The 25,345-nt window shown below is 46.1% G+C and overlaps 1 protein-coding gene across 1 annotated transcript in view; it reads right to left on the bottom strand.

Annotated features, from left to right (window-relative positions):
* Positions 1 to 7,472: 7,472 nt before the first annotated feature.
* Positions 7,473 to 25,345, bottom strand: part of LOC144675156 (uncharacterized) — a 74,482-nt gene continuing 56,609 nt past the window's right edge. Inside the window, exons 22-29 of the mRNA XM_078536123.1 lie at positions 23,347 to 23,458; positions 18,239 to 18,471; positions 15,151 to 15,184; positions 14,248 to 14,367; positions 13,675 to 13,859; positions 12,629 to 12,849; positions 9,554 to 9,607; positions 7,473 to 8,413 (exon numbers count right to left, since the gene is read on the bottom strand). Coding sequence (XP_078392249.1) covers positions 8,344 to 8,413; positions 9,554 to 9,607; positions 12,629 to 12,849; positions 13,675 to 13,859; positions 14,248 to 14,367; positions 15,151 to 15,184; positions 18,239 to 18,471; positions 23,347 to 23,458 — 1,029 coding nt within the window. The 3' untranslated portion in view covers positions 7,473 to 8,343. The remainder of the gene's footprint in view (positions 8,414 to 9,553; positions 9,608 to 12,628; positions 12,850 to 13,674; positions 13,860 to 14,247; positions 14,368 to 15,150; positions 15,185 to 18,238; positions 18,472 to 23,346; positions 23,459 to 25,345) is intronic.

Below are 25,345 nucleotides of genomic sequence, written 5' to 3' on the forward strand. Positions count from 1 at the left end.
AATACATCAATAGGCCAGCAGCAAGTGACACATCCAACACTTCATATGTAAAGAAAAACTTAAATTTTTTTTATCTGTCAGTGAATATCTAATATTGTTGTCCCTGTGTTCTGGATTCACCCACAAATGGAAACAGTTTCGCCACATCTAACTTATCAAAACCCCCCCCTTCATTATTTTAAAACTCTCATTTCCTACATTTGTGTTGGGAAATGATGATTTTGGGAGGTAAATTGTTCTTGTTGCAATTATGCCAAATGAGCAAAACTCCCATTGATCAAACTCAGCAGACCAGCCTGGTGGTGTGCCCCCAGCCCAGAAACATCACATCATGGAGTTTATTAGCATGCCAACTGCTCCAGTGGCTCCTCTGTGTGCACTATTGCAGATGCCATCTTTCAAATGAGACATTAAATTGAGGCCCTGTCTCCCACCCCTGGTGACCAGAAAAGATTCCAGGGCTACTATTTGAAGAGGTGAAACTGAGTGTCCTGGGCTACCACTTATCTCCCAACCAACATCACCAATAAGAGATGAGCTGCTCTTTACTACAAATACCCAGCATCTTCTAGCAACAGTCATTGATTGTCCTTCACGAACAGAATGTATTGTATGTGAAGTAGCCTGCAACGCTCCTGAGAAATAATGTCCTATATAAACACGAGGCTTTGTTTGAATTCCTGCTGGGAGGATGACACAGGTGTATTTATCTGCACCCAACATAATTTCAAGATAAATATCAATTTATCAATTTCTTATACATTCAGTGTGTGCTTGCCAAGAATACTGCTCAGCACATGCACTCAATGATGTCCTCCCACCCATGTTTAAACATACCCATACCATTTACCTGCATGCTAATTTTACTCATATTTACAATAATACATGGGAACGGAACAGGTGAATTAAGTATTTGATCGTGAAGTTACGTGGAATTAGGTTGCATTGACACAAAAACAGGCCATTCAAGTCCCTGCCAATATCTGCGCTCCACATGAGCCGTACCTTGACAGCTGGCATCACCTAGAACCCCTTCTCATGATCACCAGGGACCAATACTGGGCAGTAAAACACCCAAAACTAAATTTTGGCTTTGCTGTGAAGCCCTCTGCAGTTGACTAACCCATTAACATCTGGATAAAACAACTGGAACTAGCCTGCTGACCTTCAGGAGTTAATTTCTCCTCTGAACTTTCAGACTGAACACATTTAGTTCCCCACCTCCCCCTAAAACCCAGAGTGATGCTGAGGCAGATCCAGCAGTTAAGAGAATATTGCTCAGGGAAGAACAGGTGAATTTGGATCTATGATTCCCAAATATCTCCACAACTGGGTTCGAATCCCACCACGGCAGATGCTGAAATTTGAATTCAATAAAAATCTGCAATTAAAAGTCGAACGGTGATCATGAAAACCATTGCCAATTGTTGTAAATACCAATCTGGTTCACTAATGTCCTTTTGGGAAGGAAATCTGCCATCCTTACCTGGTCTGGCCTACATGTGACTCCAGGCCTACAGCAACGTGGTTGACTCTTAAAAATGTCCTCTGAATTAGGGCAATTAGGAATGGGCAATAAATGCTGACCTAGCCAGTGATGCCCACATCCCATGAATGAATAAAAAAACCTGGGGGTTTCCTCACCTCACATCTGGGTCTATTGCAGACTCATTGATAAGGGATTGATTAGTTAACACCTCAATTACCATTTTTATCATGGGACTACCATGATGGCAGGTAGTGAACTGAATTTTAAAAAAATTATTTGTTCATAGGATGTGGGCATCGCTGGCTGGGCCAGCATTTATTGCCCATCCCTAGTTGCCCTTGAGACCTGACTTGGCTTGAAATGGCTTGCTAGGGCATTTAGGAGTCAACCACAATTCTGTGGGTCTGGAGTCACATGTAAGCCAGACCAGATAAGGACAGATTTCCTTCCCTAAAGGACATTAGTGAACCAGTTGGGTTTTTACCACAAACAGCAATGGGTTCGTGGTCATCATCAGACTTTTAATTCCAGATTTCTTTTTATTATTGAATTCAAATTCACCATCTGCCATGGTGGGATTTGAACCCTGGGTACCTTATAACAATACCACTACACCACTGCCTCCCCAAAACAGGGGAGGAATGGACCTTGATCATTTTTTTTGCCTCATGATTCCTTCCCAGCTATGTGGAAAATTGCTCAGGTATTCCCTGAATACAAAAAACAGGACAAATCCAACCCGGCCAATTACCACCCTATCAGTTTACTTTTGATCATCAGTAAAGTGATGGAAGGGGTCATCAACAGTGCTATCAAGTGGCACTTGCTTAGCAATAACCTGCTCACTGACACTCAGTTTGGTGCTAGGGCCACTCAGCTCCTGATCTCATTACAGCCTTGGTTCAAACATGGACAAAAGAGCTGGACTCCAGAGGTGAGGTGAGAGCGACTGCCCTTCACATCAAGGCAGCATTTGACCGAATGTGGCATCAGGGAGCCCTAGCAAAACTACAGTCAATGGGAATCAGGAGGAAAACTTACCACTGGTTGAAGTCATACCTAGCACAAAAGGAAGATGGTTGTGGTCGTTGGAGGTCAGTCATCTCAGCTCCACAACATCACTGCAGGTGTTACTCAGGGTAGTGTCCTCGGCCCAACCATCTTCAGCTGCTTCATCAATGACCTTCCATCATAAGGTCAGAAAGATGCTCACTGCTGATTGCACAATATCAGCACCATTCGGAACTCAAATACTGAAGCAGTCCATGTCCAAATGCAGCAGGACTTGGACAATATCCAGGCTTGGGCTGACAAGTGGCAAGTAACATTCCAACAAGAGTGAATCTAACCATTGCCCCTTAATGGCATTTAAGAAAATAGTTCATGACTCACAACAAAGATATACCCCAGTGAGGAAGAAGGGTTCAAGGAAGGGGATAAACCAACCATGGTTAACCAAGTTTAGTATCAAATTGCAATGTGGCAAAGATTAGTGGTAAACCAGAGGATTGGGAAAGTTTTAAAAACCAACAAAAGATGACCAAAAAAAAATGAAGAGGGAGAAAATAAACTTTGAGGGTAAACTAGCAAGTAATATAAAAATGGACAGTAAGAGCTTCTTTAAATATATAAAAAGGAAGAGAGAGATCAAAGTGAGCATGGGCCTCTTACAGAATTAGGCTGGGGAAATAATAATAGGGAACCAGGAAATGGCAGAGGAATTGAATACTTTGCTTCAATCTTCACAGTAGAAGACACGAATAGCATTCCAATACTAAAAAATCAAGGGGCAAAAGAGGAGGAGGAAATAAATACAATAACTATCACTAGAGAAAAAGGACTAGGGAAATTAATGGGACCAAAGGCCAATAAGTACCCTGGACCTGATGGGTTGCATCCTAGGATATTAAAGGAAGTAGCTACAGAGATAGTGGATGCACTGGTAGTAATCTTCCAAGAACCCTTAGATTCTGAAAAAGTCCCAGAGGATTGGAAAACTGCCAATGTAACACCCTTATTCAAAAAGGAGGGTGGGGGGGAGGTTGGGGAAGAGAAAAAGCAGTTAACTATAGGCCAATTAGCTTAACATCTGTCATTGGGAAAATGTTAGAATATTATAAAGGATGTAATAGCAGAGCATTTAGAATTACATAATCTAATCAGAGTCAGCATGGCTTCATGAAGGGGAAATCATACCTGACAAATTTATTAGAATTGAGGAAATAACTAGCAGGATAGATAAAGGGGAACCAGTAGATGTAATATATTTGGATTTCCAAAAGGTGTTCGATATGGTACCACACATATGGCTTAATAAGATAAGAGCCCATTCGGGGTAGTATATTAGCATAGATAGAGGGTTGACTAAATAAAAGACGAAAATAAAGGGGGCATTTTCAGGATGGCAACCTGTAACTAGTGCAGTTCCACAGCGATCAGCGCTGGGGCCTCAATTATTTGCAATATATATTAATGACTTAGACGAGGGAAGTGAATGTACTATCACCAAATTTGTGGATGATACAAAAATAGGTGGGAAGGCAAGTGGTGATGATGACACAAGGAATCTACAGAGGGATATAGACAGGTTGAGTGGGCAAAAAAGTTGCAGATGGAATATACTGTGGGAAAATGTGAGGTTATGCACTTTGCCAGGAAGAATAGAGGAGTTAAATATTATTTAAATGGAGAAACACTGCAGAAAGCTGCAACACAGAGGGATTTGGGTGACCTTGTGCATGAATCCCAAAAAGCTAACATACAAGTTCAAAAGGTAATAGGGAAGCAAATGAAATGTTGGCCTTTATTTCAAAGGGAATGGAATATAAAAATTTTCCACCCACAGTGGTTGACAGGGCCAACAGTGTTCGGCCCATCTCCCGCACATCCGCCCTCACACCTCCCTCTCCCTCCCAGAACCATGATAGGGTCCCCCTTGTCCTCACTTATCACCCCACCAGCCTCCGCATTCAAAGGATCATCCTCTGCTATTTCCGCCAACTCCAGCATGATGCCACCACCAAACACATCTTCCCTTCACCCCCCAGCAGCATCTTAGGGACCGTTCCCTCCGGGACACCCTGGTCCACTCCTCCATCACCCCCTACTACTCAACCCCCTCCTACAGCACCTTCCCATGCAACTGCAGAAGGTGCAACACCTGCCCCTTTACTTTCCTCTCTCCTCACCGTCCAAAGGCCCAAACACTCCTTTCAAGTGAAGCAGCACTTCACTTGCAATTCCCTCAATTTAGTCTACTGCATTCGCTGCTCCCAATGCGGTCTCCTCTACATTGGAGAGACCAAACGCAGACTGGGTGACCGCTTTGCGGAACACTTTTGGTCTGTCCGGAAGCATGACCTGGACCTCCCTGTCGCTTGCCATTTCAACACTCCACCCTGCTCTCATGCCCACATGTCCATCTTTGACCTGCTGCAATGTTCCAGTGAAGCTCAGCGCAAACTGGAGGGACAGCACCTCATCTTCTGATTAGGCACTTTGCAGCCTTCTGGACTTAACATTGAGTTCAACAACTTCAGATCATAAACTCTCTCCTCCATCCCCAACCCTTTTCCGATCCTCCTTTTTCCAATAATTTATTTTTTTATATATATATACTTTTTTTATATATATTTTTCTTTTCCCACCTATTTCCATTATTTTTAAATGTATTTCCATTCTTTGTTTTATCTCCACCTTTTAGTCTATTTCGATCCCTTCCCCCACCCCACCCCCACTAGGGCTATCTGTACCTTGCTCGTCCTGCTTTCTACCCTTAATGTCACCATTAGCACATTCCATAGCTAATATCACCACCGGCAACACCCCTTTGTCCTTTTGTCTATCACATCTTTGGCAATCTCTTCTTTGCCTCCAACTATCACTGACCCTCTATCCAGCTCTACCTGTCCCACCCCCCTCAACCAGCTTATATTTCATCTCATTTCTATTTTTCCTTAGTTCTGTTGAAGAGTCATACAGACTCAAAACGTTAACTGTGTTCCTCTCCACAGATGCTGTCAGACCTGCTGAGTTTTTCCAGCTATTTTTGTTTTTGATAAAAATAGGGAAGTCTTGCTAAAACTATACAAGGCACTATTAGACCACACCTAGAATACTGTGAACAGTTTTGGTGCCCTTATCTAAGGAAAGATATACTGGCATTGGAAGCAGTCCAGAAAAGGTTCACTAGGTTGATCCCAGGTATGGAGGGATTTTCTTATGAGGACAGGTTGAGTAGGTTGGGCCTGTACTCATTGGAGTTTAGAAGAATAAGAGGCGACCTTATTAAAACATATAAGATTCTTAGGGGGCTTGAGAGGGTAGATGCTGAGAGGTTGTTTCCCCTTGTGGGAGAGTTTAGGACCAGAGGGCATAATCTCAGAGTAAGGGGGTCACCCATTTAAAACAGAGATGAGGAGGAATTTCTTCTTTCAGAAGGTAGTCAATCTGTGGAATTCTTTACCGCAGAGGGCTGTAGAAGCTGGGTCTTTAAGTATATTCAAGGCTGAGATGGACATTTTTAATCAGTAAGGGAATCAAAGGGTTATGGGGAAAAGGCAGGAAAGTGGAGTTGAGGATTATCAGATCAGCCATGATCTCATTGAATGGAGGAGCAGACTCAATGGGCCAAATGGCTTACTTCTGCTCCTACATCTTACGTTCAATGGCATTACCATTGCTGAGTCCCTCACTATGCTGAGGGGGAGGTTACCATTGACCAGAAACTTAACTGGACTATATACTGTGGCTCAAGAGGTCAGAGGCTAGGAATCCTGCGACAAATATCACACCTCCTGACTCCTCAAAGTCTGTCCACAATCTACAAGGCACAAGTCAGGAGTGTGATGGAATATTCTCCCCTTTGCCTGGAGGAGTGCAGCTCCAACAGGTCAAAGCAGCCCGCTTGATTGGCACCCCATCCACAAACATTCACTCCCTCCACCATCGACACACAGTAGCAGCAGTGTGTACCATTTACAAGATGCACTGCAGAAACACACCAAGGCTCCTTAGACAGCGCCTTGTCAACCACGACCGCTACCATGTAAAAGGACAAGGGCAGCAGATAGATGGTAACACCACCACCTGGAAATTTCCCTCCAAGCCACTCACCATCCTGACTTGGAAATATATCGGCCGTTCCTTCACTGTCGCTAGGTCAAAATCCTGGAACTCCCTTCCTAACAGCACTGTGAGCACCTACACCACATGGACTGCAGCGGTTCAAGAAGGCAGCTCACCACCACCTTCTCAAGGGCAATTAGGGATGGGCAATAAATGCTGGCCCAACCAGTGAAGCCCACATCCCATAAATGAATAAAAAAGATTCTTGTGTTGGATCGCTGAACTCTCCAAGTGCAGAACCACAATCTCCAAGTGCAGAACCACAATCACCTGGAGGGGGTGTAGGGGGTGGGGGGAAGGGGGTGGGGGGGGGGGGGGGGGGGGTGGAGAGGAGCAAATCAAGGGAAAGTACCAAATTGAGAAGCTCATCACCCAGAACCTCAGTACATTATAACGACAGGTTGCACACTAATCTTATATTCCCTAGAATGTAGAAGATTAAGGAGTCACCTATTTGAGGTGTTTAAGATGATTAAAAGAGTTGATAGGGGTGATAGATACCATTTCGTTTGGTGGGGAAGAGTGAGAGGAGGTGGGGCATAACATTAAAATGAGAGCCAGGCCATTCGAGGATGATGTCAGGAAGCACTTCTTCTGACACAGGGGAGTGGAACATTCTCCCCCAAAAAGTGGTGGAAGATGGGGGCTAATTGGTCATCTTTAAGACTGAGAATGATGGATTTTTGTTTGGTAAGTGTGTGGAAGATTGTAGCATCAAGGTAGGAAAATGGAATTAAGATACAGATCAGCCATGACCTGATTAAATGGCAGAACAGGCTCAAGGGGCTGAATGGCCTCCTTCTGTTCCTAACTCTGTAAACATCTCAAATGCATTCATGATTCTGACCACAAAGTGTGCGGCACAAACAGGATTTATAAAAAAGACAAAGCAGCAGATAATCTTTAGTTCAAAAGATTCTCACAATTCCCATCTCGCAGTGATACAGAGTAACACACAAAACAGAACAAGCAGCAATTATTGCAATAATAATACTTCAACCTTTCCCAAATAACTGCAATGAATCAGCAGGTAACTGACAAAATTTTAAAAATAGCAGAATAGTGCAAGAATGTCAGTATAACTCCCAACTCTCTCCAGTGAACGCAATCGGCACAATCATACACACAACTACTCACTCCGCCAACAGACGGACAAGATGCTGCGAACTTTAAAAGGACATGTAAAGTGAACAAACAAATCAGTTCAGGAAATCAGGGCAGGGAGAGTTAAGCATTTTTTTTTGCCGTTTTAAATGATTGTTAGCTGGGCTGAAGCGTTAACCTCGTTCCCACAGGTTAAAATAACTGAAGCCCCAGCACTCCCATACATTCAACTGTTTCTAGTCATCATATAAACCGGAGCTGGAGCCAACTGGAAACCTCCCCATTTACACTCTCGGTTAAATGCTCTTTATTGGCCAGAAAATAATTCAGTCAAGAAACTTTCCACCAAATTTCAACTCAGGAAGGAGAGATGAGGCGACAGGAGTTTTCCCATTCTCAGCATCAAGCACTCCAAGGTCAGGTACAGCTCAGCCGGATGCAGAATAAAGATCCCTCAAGCCCACATCAGCAGGATGTTTCTCCCCATGGCTTGTGGAATGTGATGACCATACAAAGGCAACTGAGAGTTTACATGCAGCAAGCTGACATCTGGCAGGCACTCAGACCAACAGCCGGTCAGTCTGGACACGTGGGCAGCGGCCCCCAGGTACCCAATTTCCGGGTCAATGCTTCCCAAATTCCCCACTCGTGGGGTTCTCCATGATTTCCTGCTTAAACAAAGGGGGCTTTGATCTGCAGAGAGAAAATAAAATCAGGAATTACATCAAACCCTTACTACATGTTCAAAGCCATTCCTGAGGTCATCCCAGTCTGATCCCTATCCAATACTCAATCCCAGGAACTGAAACGTAGCCATTAATAAATCCGTCATGTTCAACGGGGAAGCGATCCACCTCTCACCTCTGAGTCAGAAGCTCATGGGTTCAAATTTATTATAGAAACAACCGTATAATCCAGGCTGAAGCATCCAGAGCCAACACCAAAGAAAGGTGAGTGCCGAGGGAGCGCCCCAGCGTCGGAGGGTCGGCGCCCCAGCGTCGGAGGGTCGGCGCCCCAGCGTCGGAGGGTCGGCGCCCCAGCGTCGGAGGGTCGGCGCCCCAGCGTCGGAGGGTCGGCGCCCCAGCGTCGGAGGGTCGGCGTCGAGGGAGCTCCCCAGCGTCGGAGGGTCAGCGCCGAGGGAGCGCCCCAGCGTCGGAGGGTCAGCGCCGAGGGAGCGCCCCAGCGTCGGAGGGTCAGCGCCGAGGGAGCGCCCCAGCGTCGGAGGGTCAGCGCCGAGGGAGCGCCCCAGCGTCGGAGGGTCAGCGCCGAGGGAGCGCCCCAGCGTCGGAGGGTCAGCGCCGAGGGAGCACTCCAACGTTCGATGGACTGTTCTGAGTGCACACTGCACTGCTGTTGACGCCATGGCCCTGTGTACACTCTGGTGTCTGTAAAAATCCCACAGCCACTCTCTTGAACAGCAGCGCAGTTTCCTGGTTCCTGACCAATATTTACCCCTCTGGTCATTATCATATTGGTGTGTGTGGAATCTTGCTGTGCACAAATTAACGGCCGTGTTTCCTACATTACAACAGTGGCTACACTTCTACAGTATTTAACCGGATATAAAGTGCTTCAGGATGTCCTGGGGTGCCAAAGTAGCTAGAGAAATCTATGTCTGTTATCTGCTTCAACTCGAGATTTCACATTCTCCTCCTTACGCACGGATTCCTGATCCCGATCTGGGAACAAATTGAAATCTGTGCCTGGGTGAGGATGGTCATGTTTCCCAGCCCTCAGGAAGGGACTGAGGGAGGAAAGTGCAGGATTCCTCAGAGTTGGCCTCAGGGTAATGTTTGGGGTCTGTATCCCTCGATATCGTCAGTGAGCACCTACCTGTTGACCCAATCCTGTGAGGAGCTCGCGTCCTGCTCTCCTCTCTTCTCCTTCCTGAGAAAAACAAGAGATATAAAAGGTAAGGCAGAGCTGTTTTAAACAGAGCGACACACTGCGGCAGCAAGACCCCAGGAGCAGCCTAGTCCCACATTCTAGCCCCACTCCTCTCAGCCCATCACCTCCCACACCCGGGAGATAACTGGGCTGTGGATTCCCACAAAACCACCTACCCCACCCTCTGGAAAGGTGGTCCATTATCTGTGGGCCTGGAGCTGCAGGCCTTGGCTGGCTATTTGACTGTGTAGTCCTCTAATGCACTATACAGTGCAAGGGTGCAACCTTATAGGACAGTGCTTAGGAACAGGAATCTGGAAAAAAACCTTTCCACCCCACTGTGTCCCACTTACCCAAAAATGTTTATGGATGTAAGCGTCACTGGCTAGGCCAGCATTTATTGCCAGGTCATGTCCGCATGCAGCAAGACCTGGACAACATTCAGGCTTCAGCTGATAGATGGCAAGTAACATTCACACCACACAAGTGCCAGGGAATGACCTGAACTGAACTGGACCAACCATATAAATACTGTGGTTACAAGAGCAGGTCAGAGGCTAAGATTAACCCACCTCCTGACTCCCCAAGCCGTGTCCTCCATCTACGAGGCACAAGTCAGGAGTGTGAACAAAGAACAAAGATCAAAGAAAAGTACAGCACAGGAACAGGCCCTTCGGCCCTCCAAGTCTGCGCCGATCATACTGCCCATCAACTAAAACATTTTGCACTTCCAGGGTCCGTATCCCTCTATTCCCAACCTATTCATGTATTTGTCAAGCTGCCTCTTAAACACCACTATCGTACCTACTTCCACCACCTCCTCTGGCAGTGAATTCAACACTCACTACCCTCTGCGTAAAAAACTTGCCCCGCACATCTCCTCTATAGTTTTCTCCTCTCACCTTAAATCTATGTCCCCTAGTAATTGACTCTTCCACCCTGGGAAAAAGCTTCTGACTATCTACTCTGTCCATGCCACTCATAATTTTGTAAACTTCTATCAAGTCGCCCCTCAATCTCCGTCGCTCTAGTGAGAACAAACCGAGTTTCTCCAACCTCTCCTCATAGCTAATAACTTCCAGACCAGGCAACATCCTGGTAAACCTCCTCTGCACCCTCTCCAATGCCATCATATCCTTCTGGTAATGTGGTGACCAGAATTGCACGCAATATTCCAAGTGTGGCCTAACCAAGGTTCTATACAGCTGCAGCATGACTTCCCAGCTTTTATACTCAATACCCCTGCCAATGAAGGCAAGCATGCCATATGCCTTCCTGACTACCTTATCCACCTGCGTTGCCACTTTCAGTGACCTGTGGACCTGTACACCCAGATCCCTCTGCCCGTCAATGCACTTAAGGGTTCTGCCATTTATTGTGTAATTCCTGCCTGTATTAGACCTTCCAAAATGCATTACCTCGCATTTGTCCGGATTAAACGCCATCTGCCATTTCTCCGCCCAAGTCTCCAACCGATTTATATCCTGTTGTATCCTTTGACAATCCTTTTCACTATCTGCAACTCCTCCAACCTTAGTGTCGTCTGCAAACTTACTAATTAGCCCAGTTACATTTTCCTCCAAATCATTTATGTATACTACAAACAGCAAAGGTCCCAGCACTGATCCCTGCGGAAATCCACTAGTCACAGCTCTCCATTCAGAAAAGCACCCTTCCACTGCTACCCTCTGTCTTCTATGACCAAGCCAATTCTGTATCCAGTAGTTGTGAAAGGTGCTATATAAATGCAAGTCTCTCTTTTCTTTCTTCACACAGCTGAAGCTTTTGAACCCCATGCCTCCAATAATAAAGTCAAAAAGGAACTCGTGCACCTTGGGTGGACTGACAAGTAAGATAGAAAACTATAAGTGGCACAATTTGACAAGTGCCAACGAGCAGAGAAGACCTTGGTATTCATATACACAAATCCTTAAAGGTGGCACAGCAAACCGAGCAGGTGATTAAATAGGCAAATGGCAGCTTGGGTTTATAAACAGAGGAACAGAATATGAAAGCCAGGAGATTACGCTCGTTCTTTCTAACCCACTGGTTAGACCTCAGCTGGAGTCTTGTGGAGAATCCCAGGCTCTGCACTTCAGGGAAGATGCGAAGGCCTTAGATAGGGAAGAGAGGAGATTTTCCAGCAGGCCACCAGGGATAAGGGGCTTCAGTTATGGGGAGAGGGTGGAAAAGTTAGGATGTTCCCCTTGGAACAGAGAAGGTTAATACAAGAGCTGTTAGCAGGAGTAGACTGCTTGGCTGGTCGAGCCTGTTCCACCATTCAACACCTTCATGGCTGGTCTTGGGTTTCAACTCCACTTTCCCACCTGTTCCCCCATATCCTCAATTCTGAGGCCCCAAAAGTCTACCTATAAAATATATTCCTTAAATATATTCCAAGATGGAGCATCAAGGGGTGACATAAGAGAGATCTTCAGATCAGTGCGAGGTTTGGAAAGAGTAGACGATAAACTACTTCCTCGGTCGATTGGGCCAGTGACTGAGGGTCAGAGCTTCAAAATCATTGGCAAAAAAATTGAGAGGAGGTGGATCTCAGCGTTGTTGGGATCTGAAACGCTCGATCTGAAAAGGTGGTGGGAGCTGATGGAGTAAATAATTTTAAAGAGCAGCTGGACAGGTACTTGAGGGCGAGGAACTTAAGACTACAGGCAAAAGGCAGCAATGTGGGACTAAGCACAACTACTTTATCAAAGAGCCAGCACAGGCTCAATGGATTGAATGGCCTTCTGCTGTGTTGTAAGTTTTTATGATTCTAGGATCCTGAATGCGCTTTATTTTTAAAAAGCCGTCTCAAATTGTTCTGCACTGGGAAGATTTTGGTACATTCGCCCCGAGTCTCCATTGCTACACCACCTTAAAATTGATAGATTTTCTTTTTGAGAATTCTGCTCTGCTAAGTGTTTACAGGTGTCATTCCTGGATTAGAGGGTGAGGTGGGGAAGTGGGAGAGCTGGACAGAAGGTGTTCGGGAGTACGAGGCAGGGGTAGAAGAGAACTCACTTTAATATCGGAGGCTGTATTTCAGGCTCTGCCCCGTATGAGGTCAACTGCCAGTGCAATGGTTGTTGCAGTGTAAATCTATCGACCTCAGTCGGGCACTCGCTCCACGCTCTCTTCCTGTTCTGCTGGTTTGCACTGGTGAAGGAACTGGCCGAAAGGAAAGCCGAGAGTTCACTAATTGGCTTTGGCACAGCGAGCGGCGTCTCGTCTTCTGCCAGAGCCTGAGGGAAGAGAATTTGTTACGGTGAGAAGCAAGTTTATATTGAACAATCTGCCTGCTAGGGGAGATGCCCAGATGCCCAAGCACCAGAAATTGTCCTCACCACCCCATCCCTGGACAGACATGTCCAATAGGGCAGATGACACAATTCATTCCGAGCCACAGCCACTGATTCCCCCCAGTGGACACCCAGGCATAAGGTTTTTCCCAGAGTCTGGAATGCTGGCTGATGAAGCTGTCTCTGGTTATAACTCAGGGCACAACAGCATCAACCTCTTACCAGCATGGAGCCTGCACTAACTCACAGGGACAGTGTCGAGCAGGAACAGCCCCCGGGCCTGCCATCGGGGCAGATCAACATCAGAGCACAATCTCAATCTCTAACATGGCTCAGTGGGTAGAACTTACACTTCCGAGCAAAAAGATCTTTAGTTTGAGGCCCACTCTAGAGGCTTTAACTCATAATTCAGTACTGGGGCACCGGGTGGGAGGGAGGCCAGCACCGTGGGGGGAGGGGGGCCAGCACATGTGGGGGTGGGGGGGGGGGGGGGCTGCACTTTTGGAAGGTCGGGACCAATATTCATCCCTCACCAACAGATTATCTGGTCATTCGTTTCTTACAATTTGTTGGAACTTGCTGTGTGCAAATAGGCTGCTGTGTTTTTCTCTATCACTACAGAGGAAAGCTCCCTCTTCACTTGCCCCATCAATGTCCCAATGTCTTTATCCCATGAGTCGGTGTTCAATTTGAACCTGAGGTCCTTCCTCGATATGAGGTAATGTCCCTGATCTGCTCTCTTGTGGTTGCTGTGGCAGTTTGTGTTACCTTGGCGTCAGTGCCCTGAAATATCACTCCGAGAGATCGCAGTCTCTCCACGCCCTGATGCAGATCCAGTTTCCTGAGCTCCACCGAATCTCTCAAGTGATCAGAGACAGCATCAACCCACTCTCCAAAATCAGGCAGGGTTTGTTGTTCATCCAGTCTCACTACCACATCACAACTGGGGAGGTCTAAGGGGAGGGGGAAACACAGGACTAAGTACAACTAACAGAACAATCCCTAAACAGGTAATAAGCAGAGAGAAAGACTGGAACTCCCTCCCTCACTACCCTCAGCCCACCCACCCACCCTGCTGTCCCCCTCCCCACTTCCCAGGAACCCCCTTACACAGAGACCCCTCCCATCACTTCCCAGCCCTCCCTCCCCTCACATTGCTTCCTAATGACCCCTCCCTTCTCGCACCCCTCCCAGAGACTCCTCCCTCCCCTCCCATCACTTCCCAGAGGTCCCTTCCTCACCTCACCCTGCCCTTGCATTCCAAGGATCCTTTCTCTCTCCCTCCCCCAACTGTCTCTGCACATGGTGCCCAGTGATTGCCTGGTAAACAGGGTCACTCACCCTCAGTGACCTCTGCCCTCCGTGGCCAGGGGTACAGGATGAAGAAGTGCATGCTGGGGCAGAAATCACAGCTGGACAATGCGCGGAAGGGGATCACACGCTGGCATTGCTTCCCGGACACTGCAGAGGACAAAAGACACAACACATCATCGCAACACAGTCCACAGAATCCCTCCATCAGCCCATGCCTCACCTCACATCCCCACAATACATCCCTCCTGCTTTGGGGGTGAGAGAGAATATGACCCCCACACACCACCCCTTCTCACTCACATCCTCACCCCTAATTCCCAGGCTCTCCCCGGTATCCTATCCTGCCTCCCCACTACCCGGGATGTGATACGGAGCAGAGGCACAGTAGGGTGGGGAGTGCGGGGCGATAGGACACGGAAGATTGAGAGATTCGTGTTGGAGAAGGCACGGAGCTGGAGGAAAGAGAAAGAATTCACAACACTGCCCCTTCCCCCCCACATCATCTGTCTCCCTGACCTCTTCTCCTCCCTGGTCCCTAACTCACTGCCTCCACCTCTCTTCCTCATCCTCACCCTTTAATCTCCCCCCACCCTCCCTCTCAACCCCAGTCCTGCCTCCTCCCCCTGCTCCCTCACCCTGCCCTGCCTCCTCCCCCTGCTCCCTCACCCTGCCCCCTCCCCCTGCTCCCTCACCCTGCCCTGCCTCCTCCCCCTGCTCCCTCACCCTGCCCTGCCTCCTCCCCCTGCTCCCTCACCCTGCCCCCTCCCCCTGCTCCCTCACCCTCACCCTGCCCTGCCTCCTCCCCCCCCAACTCCCACGCCCCTGCCCCACCACCACTTCCTCCCCAGCTCACTCACCCCTGACCCGCCTATTCCCCCCTCCGTTTAACAATCATTCCACAAACTGTGTTTATTTTACTCAGTCACTGACCTTCAAAACTGAGAATTACTTCATCCAACGTGAGCTAAAAGAAAAAAAATCAAAATGAGAAAAAAGGCCGACATTAATGTTCTTATTCCAGAACAAGAACCTTCACTGGCCAATTACCAGTTCAGAGGGCAACTCTGCCCACCTGTCAGAAGTGACATTAATCTATGTTTGTACTCTCACCCTGCCAGTCTCCCACTTCACACTGCCCGCTAGAAACTGGGTTTGGTATGTGACTGTCCACAACCCGACTAAATGCAGCATCAGAAAGGGTCACTCCTCCCATAGATCATAAGAACATAAGAAATAGGAACAGGAGTAGACCACTTGGCTCCTTGAGCCTGCTCCACCATTCAATAAGATCATGGCTGTTCGTGTTTCGATTTCCACGTTCCCATCTAACCCCAATAGCCTTTGCTTCCCTTGCCTAACAAGAATCTATCTACATTTGCCTTAAAAATATTCAATGACCTCACCTCCACCATCTTCTGAGGCAGAGTTCCAAAGTCGCACAACTCTGAGAAATTTCTCCTCATCTCTGTCCTAAAAGGGCAACTCCTAATTTTAAAACAGTGTTTTAGTTCTGGACTCACCCACAAGGGAAAACATCCTTTCCATGTCCACCTTGTCAAGGTCATTCAGGATCTTATATACTTCAATCAAATCATCCCTCATTCTTCTAAACTCCAGTGGAAACAAGCCCAGTCTGTTCAACCTTTCCTCATCAGACAACCCACTCATTCCAGATATCAATCTAGTAAACCTCCTCTGAACGGCCTCCGATGCATTTACATCCTTCCTTAAATAAGGAGACCAAAACTGCACACATTATTTGAGATGCGGTCTCACCAATGCCCTGTATAACTGAAGCACAACATCCTTACACTTTGATGTTCAATCCCTCTCGTAATAAAGGATACCATTCCATTAGCCTTCTTAATTACTTGCTGTACCTGCATATTAACTTTTTGTGACTCATAGCAGAACGCCTAGATCCCTCTGCACCTTAGAATTATGCAGCCGTTCTCCATTTAAATAATACTCCACACTTTTACTCTTCCTGCCAAAGTGAAAAGCTTCACATTTTCCAACATTAAACTCCATTTGCCAGATCTTTGCCCACTCACTCAACCTATCTATATCCGTCTACAACCTCCTCATGTCCTCTTCACAACATACTTTCCTACCTATCTGTGTCATCTGCAAATTTAGCTCCCATGTCTTCACTCCCTTCATCTAAGTCATTGATGTAAATCGTAAAAAGTTGAGGCCCCAGCACAGACCCCTGTGGGACTCCGCTTGTCACATCCAGCCAATCCGAAAAAGACCCATTTATGCGTATTCTCTGCTTTCTGCCAGCCAATCTTCTATCCATGCACTTTTATTTTCCGTAATAATCTTTGATGTAATACCTTATGGGACAGATCCTCTGTCCCATCAATAATGGGGACATGCTCCCCATCCCCCATTTAACCCAGACACAAGTTGTACAAATCCCATGAGCAGAGATCCATGGGGACCTCGGGATGTTTGATTAAACGGATTGTTCTAGTAAAAAGGTACCATAGGCCAAAAAGTCTCCTTCTCGTAGAATCATCGCAACACAGGAGACCATTCAGCCCATTGCATCTGTGCTGGCTCTCTGCAAGGGCAATGCACCCTAGTGCCATTCCCCTACCTTCTCCCCTAGCCCTGCACACTTCCACCATTGAACCTGTCTCCCCCACTCTCAGGCAGTGCATTCCAGATCCTCACCACTCGTTTCATGAAAGTTTTTCCTCATGTCGTCTCTGATTCTTTTGCCAAGCACTTGAATCTGTGCCCTCTGGTTCTCAATCCTTCCGCCAATGGGAGCACTTTCTCTGTCTACTCTGTCCAGACCCCTTATGATTTTGAATACCTCTATCAAATCTCTTCTCAACCTTCTCGTCCAAGAAAAACAGTCCCAACTTCTCCAATCTATCCATGTCACTTAAGTTCCTCATCCCTGGAACTATTCTTTTGAATCTTATCTGCATTTTCTCTCCAATGCCTTTACATCCTTCTTAAAGTGCAGCACCCAAAACTGGACACAATACTCCAGCTGAGGCCATGTCCTATACAAGTTCAACATAACCTCCTTGCTCTTGTACTCTATGCCCCTATTAATAAAGCCCAGGATGCTGTATGCTTTATTAACCACGCTCTCAACCTGTCCTGCCACGTTCAATGACTTATGCATATATACACCCAGGTCCCTCTGTTCCTGCACCCCCTTTAGAATTGCCCCCTTTATTTTATATTGTCTCTCTGCGTTTGTCCCATCAAAATGGAATCACTTCACATTTTTCTGCATTTAAGTTTCATCTGCCACATGTTCACCCATTCCACTAGTCTGGCTACATGTCCTTGAAATTTGTCACTGTCCTCCTCACAGTTCACAAGTTTTGTCTCATCTGTAAATTCTGAAATTGTGCCCTGTCCACCCAAGTCTAGATCATTAATGTAAATCACAGAAATGAAGGGGTCCTAACACCAACCCCTGGAGAACTCCACTATAAACCTTCCCCCAGTCTGAAAAACTGCTCACTTCTCTGCTTCCTAACACTCAGCCAATTCCATATCCATGCTGTCCCTTTTACTCCATGGGTTTCAACTTTGCTAGCAAGCCTGTTATACGGCACTTAATCAAATGCCTTTTGGAAATCCATATTGACCACATCAACAGTATTAACCCTCATCAACCCCCTCAGTTACCTCATCAAAAATCTCCAACAAGTTAGTTAAACACGAGGTGCCTTCTGCATGGTACAGTTCAATCATTGAGAGGGGCTGGGTAAACAGTCAACTGGTGGGTGAGGGTGACAACAATCGCTTTCATTTATACAGCACCTGATGCATCCCAGGAGCAATTATCAGGCAGAAGTTCACATCGAGCCACAAAAAGAGATATTAGGGACCAAAAGCTTGGATAAAGAGCTAGGTTTTCAGGGGAGTTTTAAAGTAGCTGAGAGGCAAAGAAAGGAGCAGGGGCAGGGGTAGAGGCAGGGATTTGGCATTCCAGAACTTAGGTCAGGGGAAGAGTGAGCAATGAGGCAAAAGCTGCAGGAACCTCAACTGGGTTGATGGGCGACACATCGAGTTCGCCGATTTTCATCATTTTGGCTTTTCCCAGGAATTTTCCCAGTGCCTGGAACGACAGGATCTCCCGTTTCACCGGCTCCCTCTGGAATGTGGTGGATCCTGGCTCTGCTTCACTCTCCTCGATCTTGGGCATGGTGAAATTGATCCGGGACCTCTTACACACCGCACCCATCCTCGCACAGACACTCTCAAGCTCTGCAACTGGAGTGGAAGCACAAACGGACAATCATTTACCCACAAGAAACAGCAGCAAATTCCCTTGAGAAAGTTTAGAGGCTGTGAGAATCAAAGAGAGACAACGAGCTGGAAATTAAAGGCTCTTATATGTCCAGCTAATTGAGGGAGGGAGTTGTGCTCAATCTGATTCTGGGAAATGTTGTGGGGTAATTGGAGTCTGTTTCAGTGGAAGCTGTAATGGAAAAGGAAGAGGAAAAATGAAACGTGCTGATATTCAACAAGAGGTGGGTTCATGTCGGTGAGTTGAAAAACGATGTGGTTCAGGGGAGATGGTGGCACAGTGATAATGTCACTGGACTAGTAATCCAGAGGCCCATTCTAATGCCCTGGGAACACAGGTTCAAATCCCCCTGCGGCAGCTGGTGGAATTTAAATTCAATTAATTAATAAAAAAATGAAAGAACAGGGGAATTGGAATACAAGGCCAGCAGGTAAAATAGTTCATGAGCAATGGGGGGGCTGTCAAAGAGGAGATGTTTGGGTACAGACTGGACACAGCCCTGAGAAAAAAGCTAGACTAAAGCTATAACTAAACATATAGAGATTAAAATACAACAACATATTTATACCGCACGTTTACCCATAATGAAACATCCCAAAACATTCCTGCTGAAACAAACTATGACACCAAGCCAGATACGGAGGTATTAGGTCAGATGACCAAAACCTTAGTCGAAGAGGTAGCCTTCAATGAGTGCCTTAAAGGAGGAAAGCGAGGCGGAGAGGAGTAGGGAGGACATTTCAGAGCTTGTGGCCCAGGCAGCTGAAGGCACGGCCGCCAACAGTGGAGAAATTAAAATCACGGATTGACAAGAGGCCAGAGTTAGAGGAGCGCAGATATCTTGGAGGGTTGTGGGGCCGGAGGAGATTACAGAGGGAAGACCGACGCTATGGAGGTGTCTGAAAACAAGGGTGAGAATTTTAAAATCAAGATGTTGCTTAACCGGGAGCCAATGTAGGTCAGTGAGCACAGGGGTGAAAGGGGAATGGGACTGGGTGAGAGTTAAGACACAGGCAGCAGAGTTTTGGATGACCTCAAGGTTAGAGGGTAGAATGTGGGAGAGCAGCCAGGAGCACGTTGGAATAGTCAAGTGTAGAGGAAACGAAAGCATAACGAGGGTTTAAGCAGCCAACAAAGGTGGTTAATGTTGTGGAGGTGAAAAATTGATGGTCTTACTGATGACGTGAAAATATAGTTGGAAGTTCATCTCTAGGCCAAATACAACAGAAATTGTGTAGAAACTGTCTTAATCTGAGACTGTTGCCAGAGAGAGAGATGTGGTTAGTAGTTAGGGAACAGAGTTTGGACTGGGGACCAAAAACAATGACTTCAGTCTTCCCAATATTTAGTTGGTGGAAATTTCTGCTCATCCAGTTCTGGGTGTCAGATAAGCAGTCTAATAATTTAGCAACAGTGGAGGAGTCGATAGAGGAGGTGGTGAGGTAGAGCTGGCTATCATCAGTGCACGTGAAAACTAATGCCGTGCCAAGGGATGGTGTCACTGAGGGGCAGTGTGTAGATAAGAAACAAAAGGGAACCAAGGATTGATCGTTGGGGGACACTGGGGTAACGGTGAGGGAGCAGGAAGAGAAGCCATTACAAGTGATTCTCTGGCCATGAATAGATAGGTAAGAATGGAACCAGGTGAGAGCAGTCCCACCCAGCTGGATGACAGGCGAGAGGTGTTGGAGGAGGATGGTGTGGTCAAACTGTGTCAAAGGCTGAAGACAGGTCAAGAAGGACGAGAAAGTTTACCCCTGCTACAGTCACACGGGATGTCATTTGTGACTTTGATAACCGTTTCAGTCCTGTGGCAGGGCAGAAACCTGATTGGAGGGATTCAAACATGGAATTCTGGGAAAGATGGGAATGGACTTCGGAGGCGACAACATGTTCAAAGGCTTTGGAGAGGGAGGGAGGATGGAGAGCTAACAGCAGTTCACAAAGACAGTCAGTGCAAGGGTTTTTTTGGGGAGAGAGGTGATGATGGAAGATTTAAAAGCAGAGAGGGACAGTACCTGAAGGAGTGAACCAATAACATTGGCCGATAGGGGAGTCAGGAGGGGAAGTTGGGTGCTCAGCAGTTTGGTGGGAATAGGATCAAAAGAGCAAGAGATGGGTCTCGTGGACAAGATGAGTTCATAGAGGCCATTATGGGAGATAAAACAGAAACTAGAGAAAGATGAGAGGGGCTCTGGTCCAGAGCAACAACCAAAACGTGTGCAAATGGTTTAGAAAGGTCAAGTTACAAAGGCCTGGTTACATTAAAAACCTCTTGTTACATGAAAACCTGATAACAAGAAACATATAGTAGATGATAGGAAGGCTTGTGATAGATCACAGAACCAAACCAAATATAGGAGAGAGAGAGGAGAACTGAGAAAGGAAACGAAAGCGAGTGTATAAGAATAAATCAGTGGGTAACATGAAAGGAAATTCAAAAGTCTTTTAAAAGCAATATAAACATAAGAGTTTCAACAGGTGTTTAAAAGTAAAGTGAGCATTGGTCCTCGAGTGAGAATGGAGAATTAATAATGGAAAATAAAGAAATGGCAGATGAAGTGAACAAATATTTTACATCTGTCTTCACTGTAGAGGATACAAATAACATCCCAGAAATAATTGTGAATTAGGAGGTGAAAGGGAGGGAGGATCTTAAAACAATTACAATCACCAGGGGAAAACCTGAACTTCATCCTAGGGTATTAAAAGAAGTGGCTGCTGAGATAATAGATGCATTGGTTTTAATTTTCCAAAAATCTCTCGATTCTGGAAAGGTCCCATCAGATTGGAAAATAGCAATGTAAAACTCCTCTATTCAAGAAAGGAAGGAGACAGAAAGCAGGAAACTACAGGTCAGTTAGCTTAACATCTGTCGTAGGGAAATCGCTGGAATCTATTATTAAGGTTATAGTGGGGCACTTTGAAAATCTCAATGCAATCAGGCAGAGTCAACATGGTTTTGTGAAAGGGAAATCATGTTTGACTAATTTATCAGAGTTCTTTGAGGAAGTAACACGCAACGTGGATAAAGGGGAGCCTGTGGATGTGGTGTACTTAGATTTCCATAAGGCATTTGACAAAGTGCCACATCAAAGGTTACTCCACAAAATAAGAACTCATGTTGCAGGGGTCAAAATATTAGCATAGATAGTGAATTGGTTAGTTAACAGGAAAGAGAGAGTAGGCATAAATGGGTCATTTTCAGCTTGGCAAGATGTAACGAGTGGGGTGCCACAAGGATCAGTGCTGGGGCCTCAATTATTTACATTGGATGAAGAGACCAAATGGTTGCTAAATTTGCTGATGGTACAAAGATAGATAGGAAAGTAAGTTGTGAAGCGGATAAAAGGAGTTTGCAAAGGGACACAGACGGGTTAAGTGAGTGGGCAGAAATTTGGCAAATGGAGTATAATGTGGGAAAATGTGAACTTGTTCACTTTGGTAAGAAGAGGAGAAAAGCAGGATATTATTTAAATGGAGAGAGACTGCAGAAATCTGAGGCATAGAGGGCTCTGGGTGTCCTGATACACAAATCACAAAAAGTTAGTATGCAGGTACATCAAGTTATTAGGAAGACAAATGGAATGCTGCAAGGGGGATGGAATATAAAAGTAGGGATGTTTTGCCACAGTTGTGTAGAGTATTAGTAAGACCACATCTAGAGGACTATGTACAGTTTTGGTCTCCTTAATTAAGGATATAAATGCGCTAGAAGCAGTTTAGAGAAGGCTCACTCGACTTGATTTCTGGAATGAGGGGGTTATCTTATGAGGAAAGGTTGAACAGGCTGGGTCTGTATCTATTGGAGTTTAGAAGAATGAGAAGTGAAATATTGAAATATATAAGATCCTGAGGGGACTTGACAGAGTGCATACTGAGAGGATGTTTCCCCGTGTGGGAGAGACTAGAACTAGGGAACACAGTTTAAAAATAAGGGGTATCCTATTTAAGATAGAGATGAGGAGGAACTTTTTCTCCGAGGGTCGTCAGTATGTGGAACCCTTTTCCCGGAGAGTGGAGAGGCACGGAATATTTTTAAGGCTGATTTAGATAGATTCTTGATTGACAAGGGAATCAAAGGGTTTAGGGGGTAGGAAGGAAAGTGGAGTTGAGGCCACAGTCAGATCAGTCATGATCTTATTGAATGGCACAGCAGGCTCAAGGGGCTGAATGACCTACTCCTGCTCCTAATTTGTATGTCCATATGTAAGTTCACATTATAGATAGCAAAAGGGCAGTTTGAGGAAGTGTGGGGTCGATTAGGAATCAGGAAGGAGATCTTGTAGATTGAGAGTGTGGCTGTAGTACCAAATGGTTAATTTACATCTGTTTTCACTCAAGAAGTGGATACTGCCAATAAAGGAGAAGGATAATAGTGATATTGGATAAGGTAAAAAATACATAACGAGGAGGTATTTATAAGGTTGCCAGTGCTGTAAGTTGATCATGTAAGGGTTTGATAGAGTAAATTCAGAGATAATGTTTCCACAGGTGGGGGGAAAACTAGAACTTGGGGCCACCGATATAGAACAGTCACTAACAAATCCAATGGGTAATTCAGGAGAAGCTTCTTTACCCAAAGAGTGGTGAGAATGTGGAACTCACTCCCACAGAGAGTGGGTTGAAGTGAACAGTACAAATACATTTAAGGGGAAGCTGGACAAATGGAGAAATGGATAGAAGAATATGTTGATGGAGTGAGATGAAGAGGGGGTGGGAGGAGTCTCTTGTGAAGGCTCAGAGCCCAGCACAGAGTAGTTGGCCTCAGTGGCCTGTTTCTGAACTGTAATTGGTAATTCTGCTGTGACCTAGCATACAGCAAGACCCAAACTTACTGGGGATTATTTCGTCAATTATCTTCACTGGTTTCAAGATGGGCTCGAACTGCACCAACAAATCGCTGCTGATATCTTTCAGAACCTGCTTCAGACGAGAGTAGATTTCACCCTTGAACCAGAACAGAGAGGAAGATTAATGCAAGTTCAATGCAATGCTGTACTATCTCTGACCACCACACAGTGGCAGTATCCACCACCAGTTCCATTCAGCAACAACAGAGAAGCTGATGCCAATCTATGAATCAACTGATAACTGGACAATAGTTAACAAATATATCACCAAGAGCCGACAAGAGCTCAGGAACCACTGGACAGGAGTCGGGGAAAGAACAGCCAGGGGATGGGAGGGAGAACAGCCATAAGGGGGTAGGATTCACGATTCAGATGTACAAAGCCCTGGTTATACCTGGAGTTACTTCAAGCAGGTCTGGGCACCACACCTTAGCAAGGATGTAGTGATTGGGGAGGGAGTGCAGCATAGGTTTACCAGAACGATAGCTGGACTCCCAGCGTACAAGCCGATTCTCTAAAAATTAGAGCCAGACCTTTCAGGAGTGAAAGTAGGAAACAGTTCTAGACACACAGGGTGGAAGCTCTCTTCCACAATTGATTGATCGATTTTTGTTATTCAAAGGGCAAAGGGCGGGTACATGAAGTTAGGTCACAGATCAGCCTTGATTTCACTGAATGGTGGAACAGGCTCTAGGGACCGAATGGCCTCCTGTTCCTATGACTCCTTCCCCAAACCCCTCACTCACTGGGACCCCACCTCCACCCGCTCCGTTCCCTCCCCAATCCCTCACCTGCTGGGACCCCTCCCCCACCTCCACCGGACCCTTCTGCACCCCCTCATCTACTTGGACCCATCCCCATCGGATTCCCTCTTCACCTCCTCACCTGCTGGGACCCCTCCCCCACCCCCTCACCTGCCAGAACCGCTCCCCCACTCCCATCAGAACCCCTCCCCACTCACTCATCTGCCGTTCCCTTCACCATCACGTCAGAACCCTTCCCCAACACCTCACCTGATGAGACCCCTCCCCCAGCCCCACCCATTGGGACCCCTCCCCACCCCATCACCTGCCAGGACTGTGCCCCAGCCCCACCCCCATCAGTACCTTGCCCCCGCCCTTAAATAAAAGGGAAACGAGAAAGATGCCCCAATAATCATGGGTGACTTTAATCTATTCGGTGATTGGCAAAGGTTGCCTGAAAGATGAGTTCACAGAGTATATTCACGTCAATTTCTTAGACCAGTACATCCTACAGCCAACCAGGGAGAAGGCTATTCTGGACCTGGTAATGAGCAATGAGACAGGGTTAATCAATAACCTCATGGTAAAGGAGCCTCTAGGTGACAGTGATCATAACATGTTAGAATTTCATGTTCAGTTTGAAGGGGTGAAGTGTGGGCCTAAGACTAATAATTGCCTTTATTCAGGTTACAAGGGTATGATAGCAGAGCTAGCTAAAGTGAACTCGGAAACTATTTTAAAAGGTAGGACAGTGGAAATGCCATGACAGGCTTTTAAGGAGATATGTAATATCTTTCAGCAAAGATTTATCCCAGTGAAAAAGAAAGACTCATTGGGGTGAATGCATCATCTATGGCTGAATAAGGAAGTTAAGGATTGTATTAAATTGAAAGAAACACTAATAGTGGTAGGTCAGAGGATTAGACAGATTTTAAGAACCAGCAAAGAATGACTAAAAAAAAAATAAAGAAGGAGAAAGAAGAGTATGAGAGGAAGCTGGCTGGTAATATAAAAACAGATATTAAGAGCTTCAACAAGTATTTAAATAGAAAAAGAGTGACGAAAGTTAGTGTTGGTGTCCTCTAGAGAACAAGTCTGGGGAATTGATAATGAAAAACAAACAAATGGCAGAGGCATTGAGCAGGTATTTTGTCTGTCTTCACTGTAAAAGGCTTAGAAAGCCTTCCAAAGACACTTGAAAATCAAGAGGTGAATTGGAGAGAGGAACTTAAAACAATCAC

Source organism: Cetorhinus maximus, chromosome 3 (assembly GCF_964194155.1).
Source record: "Cetorhinus maximus chromosome 3, sCetMax3.hap1.1, whole genome shotgun sequence".
Classification (NCBI taxonomy): domain Eukaryota; kingdom Metazoa; phylum Chordata; class Chondrichthyes; order Lamniformes; family Cetorhinidae; genus Cetorhinus; species Cetorhinus maximus.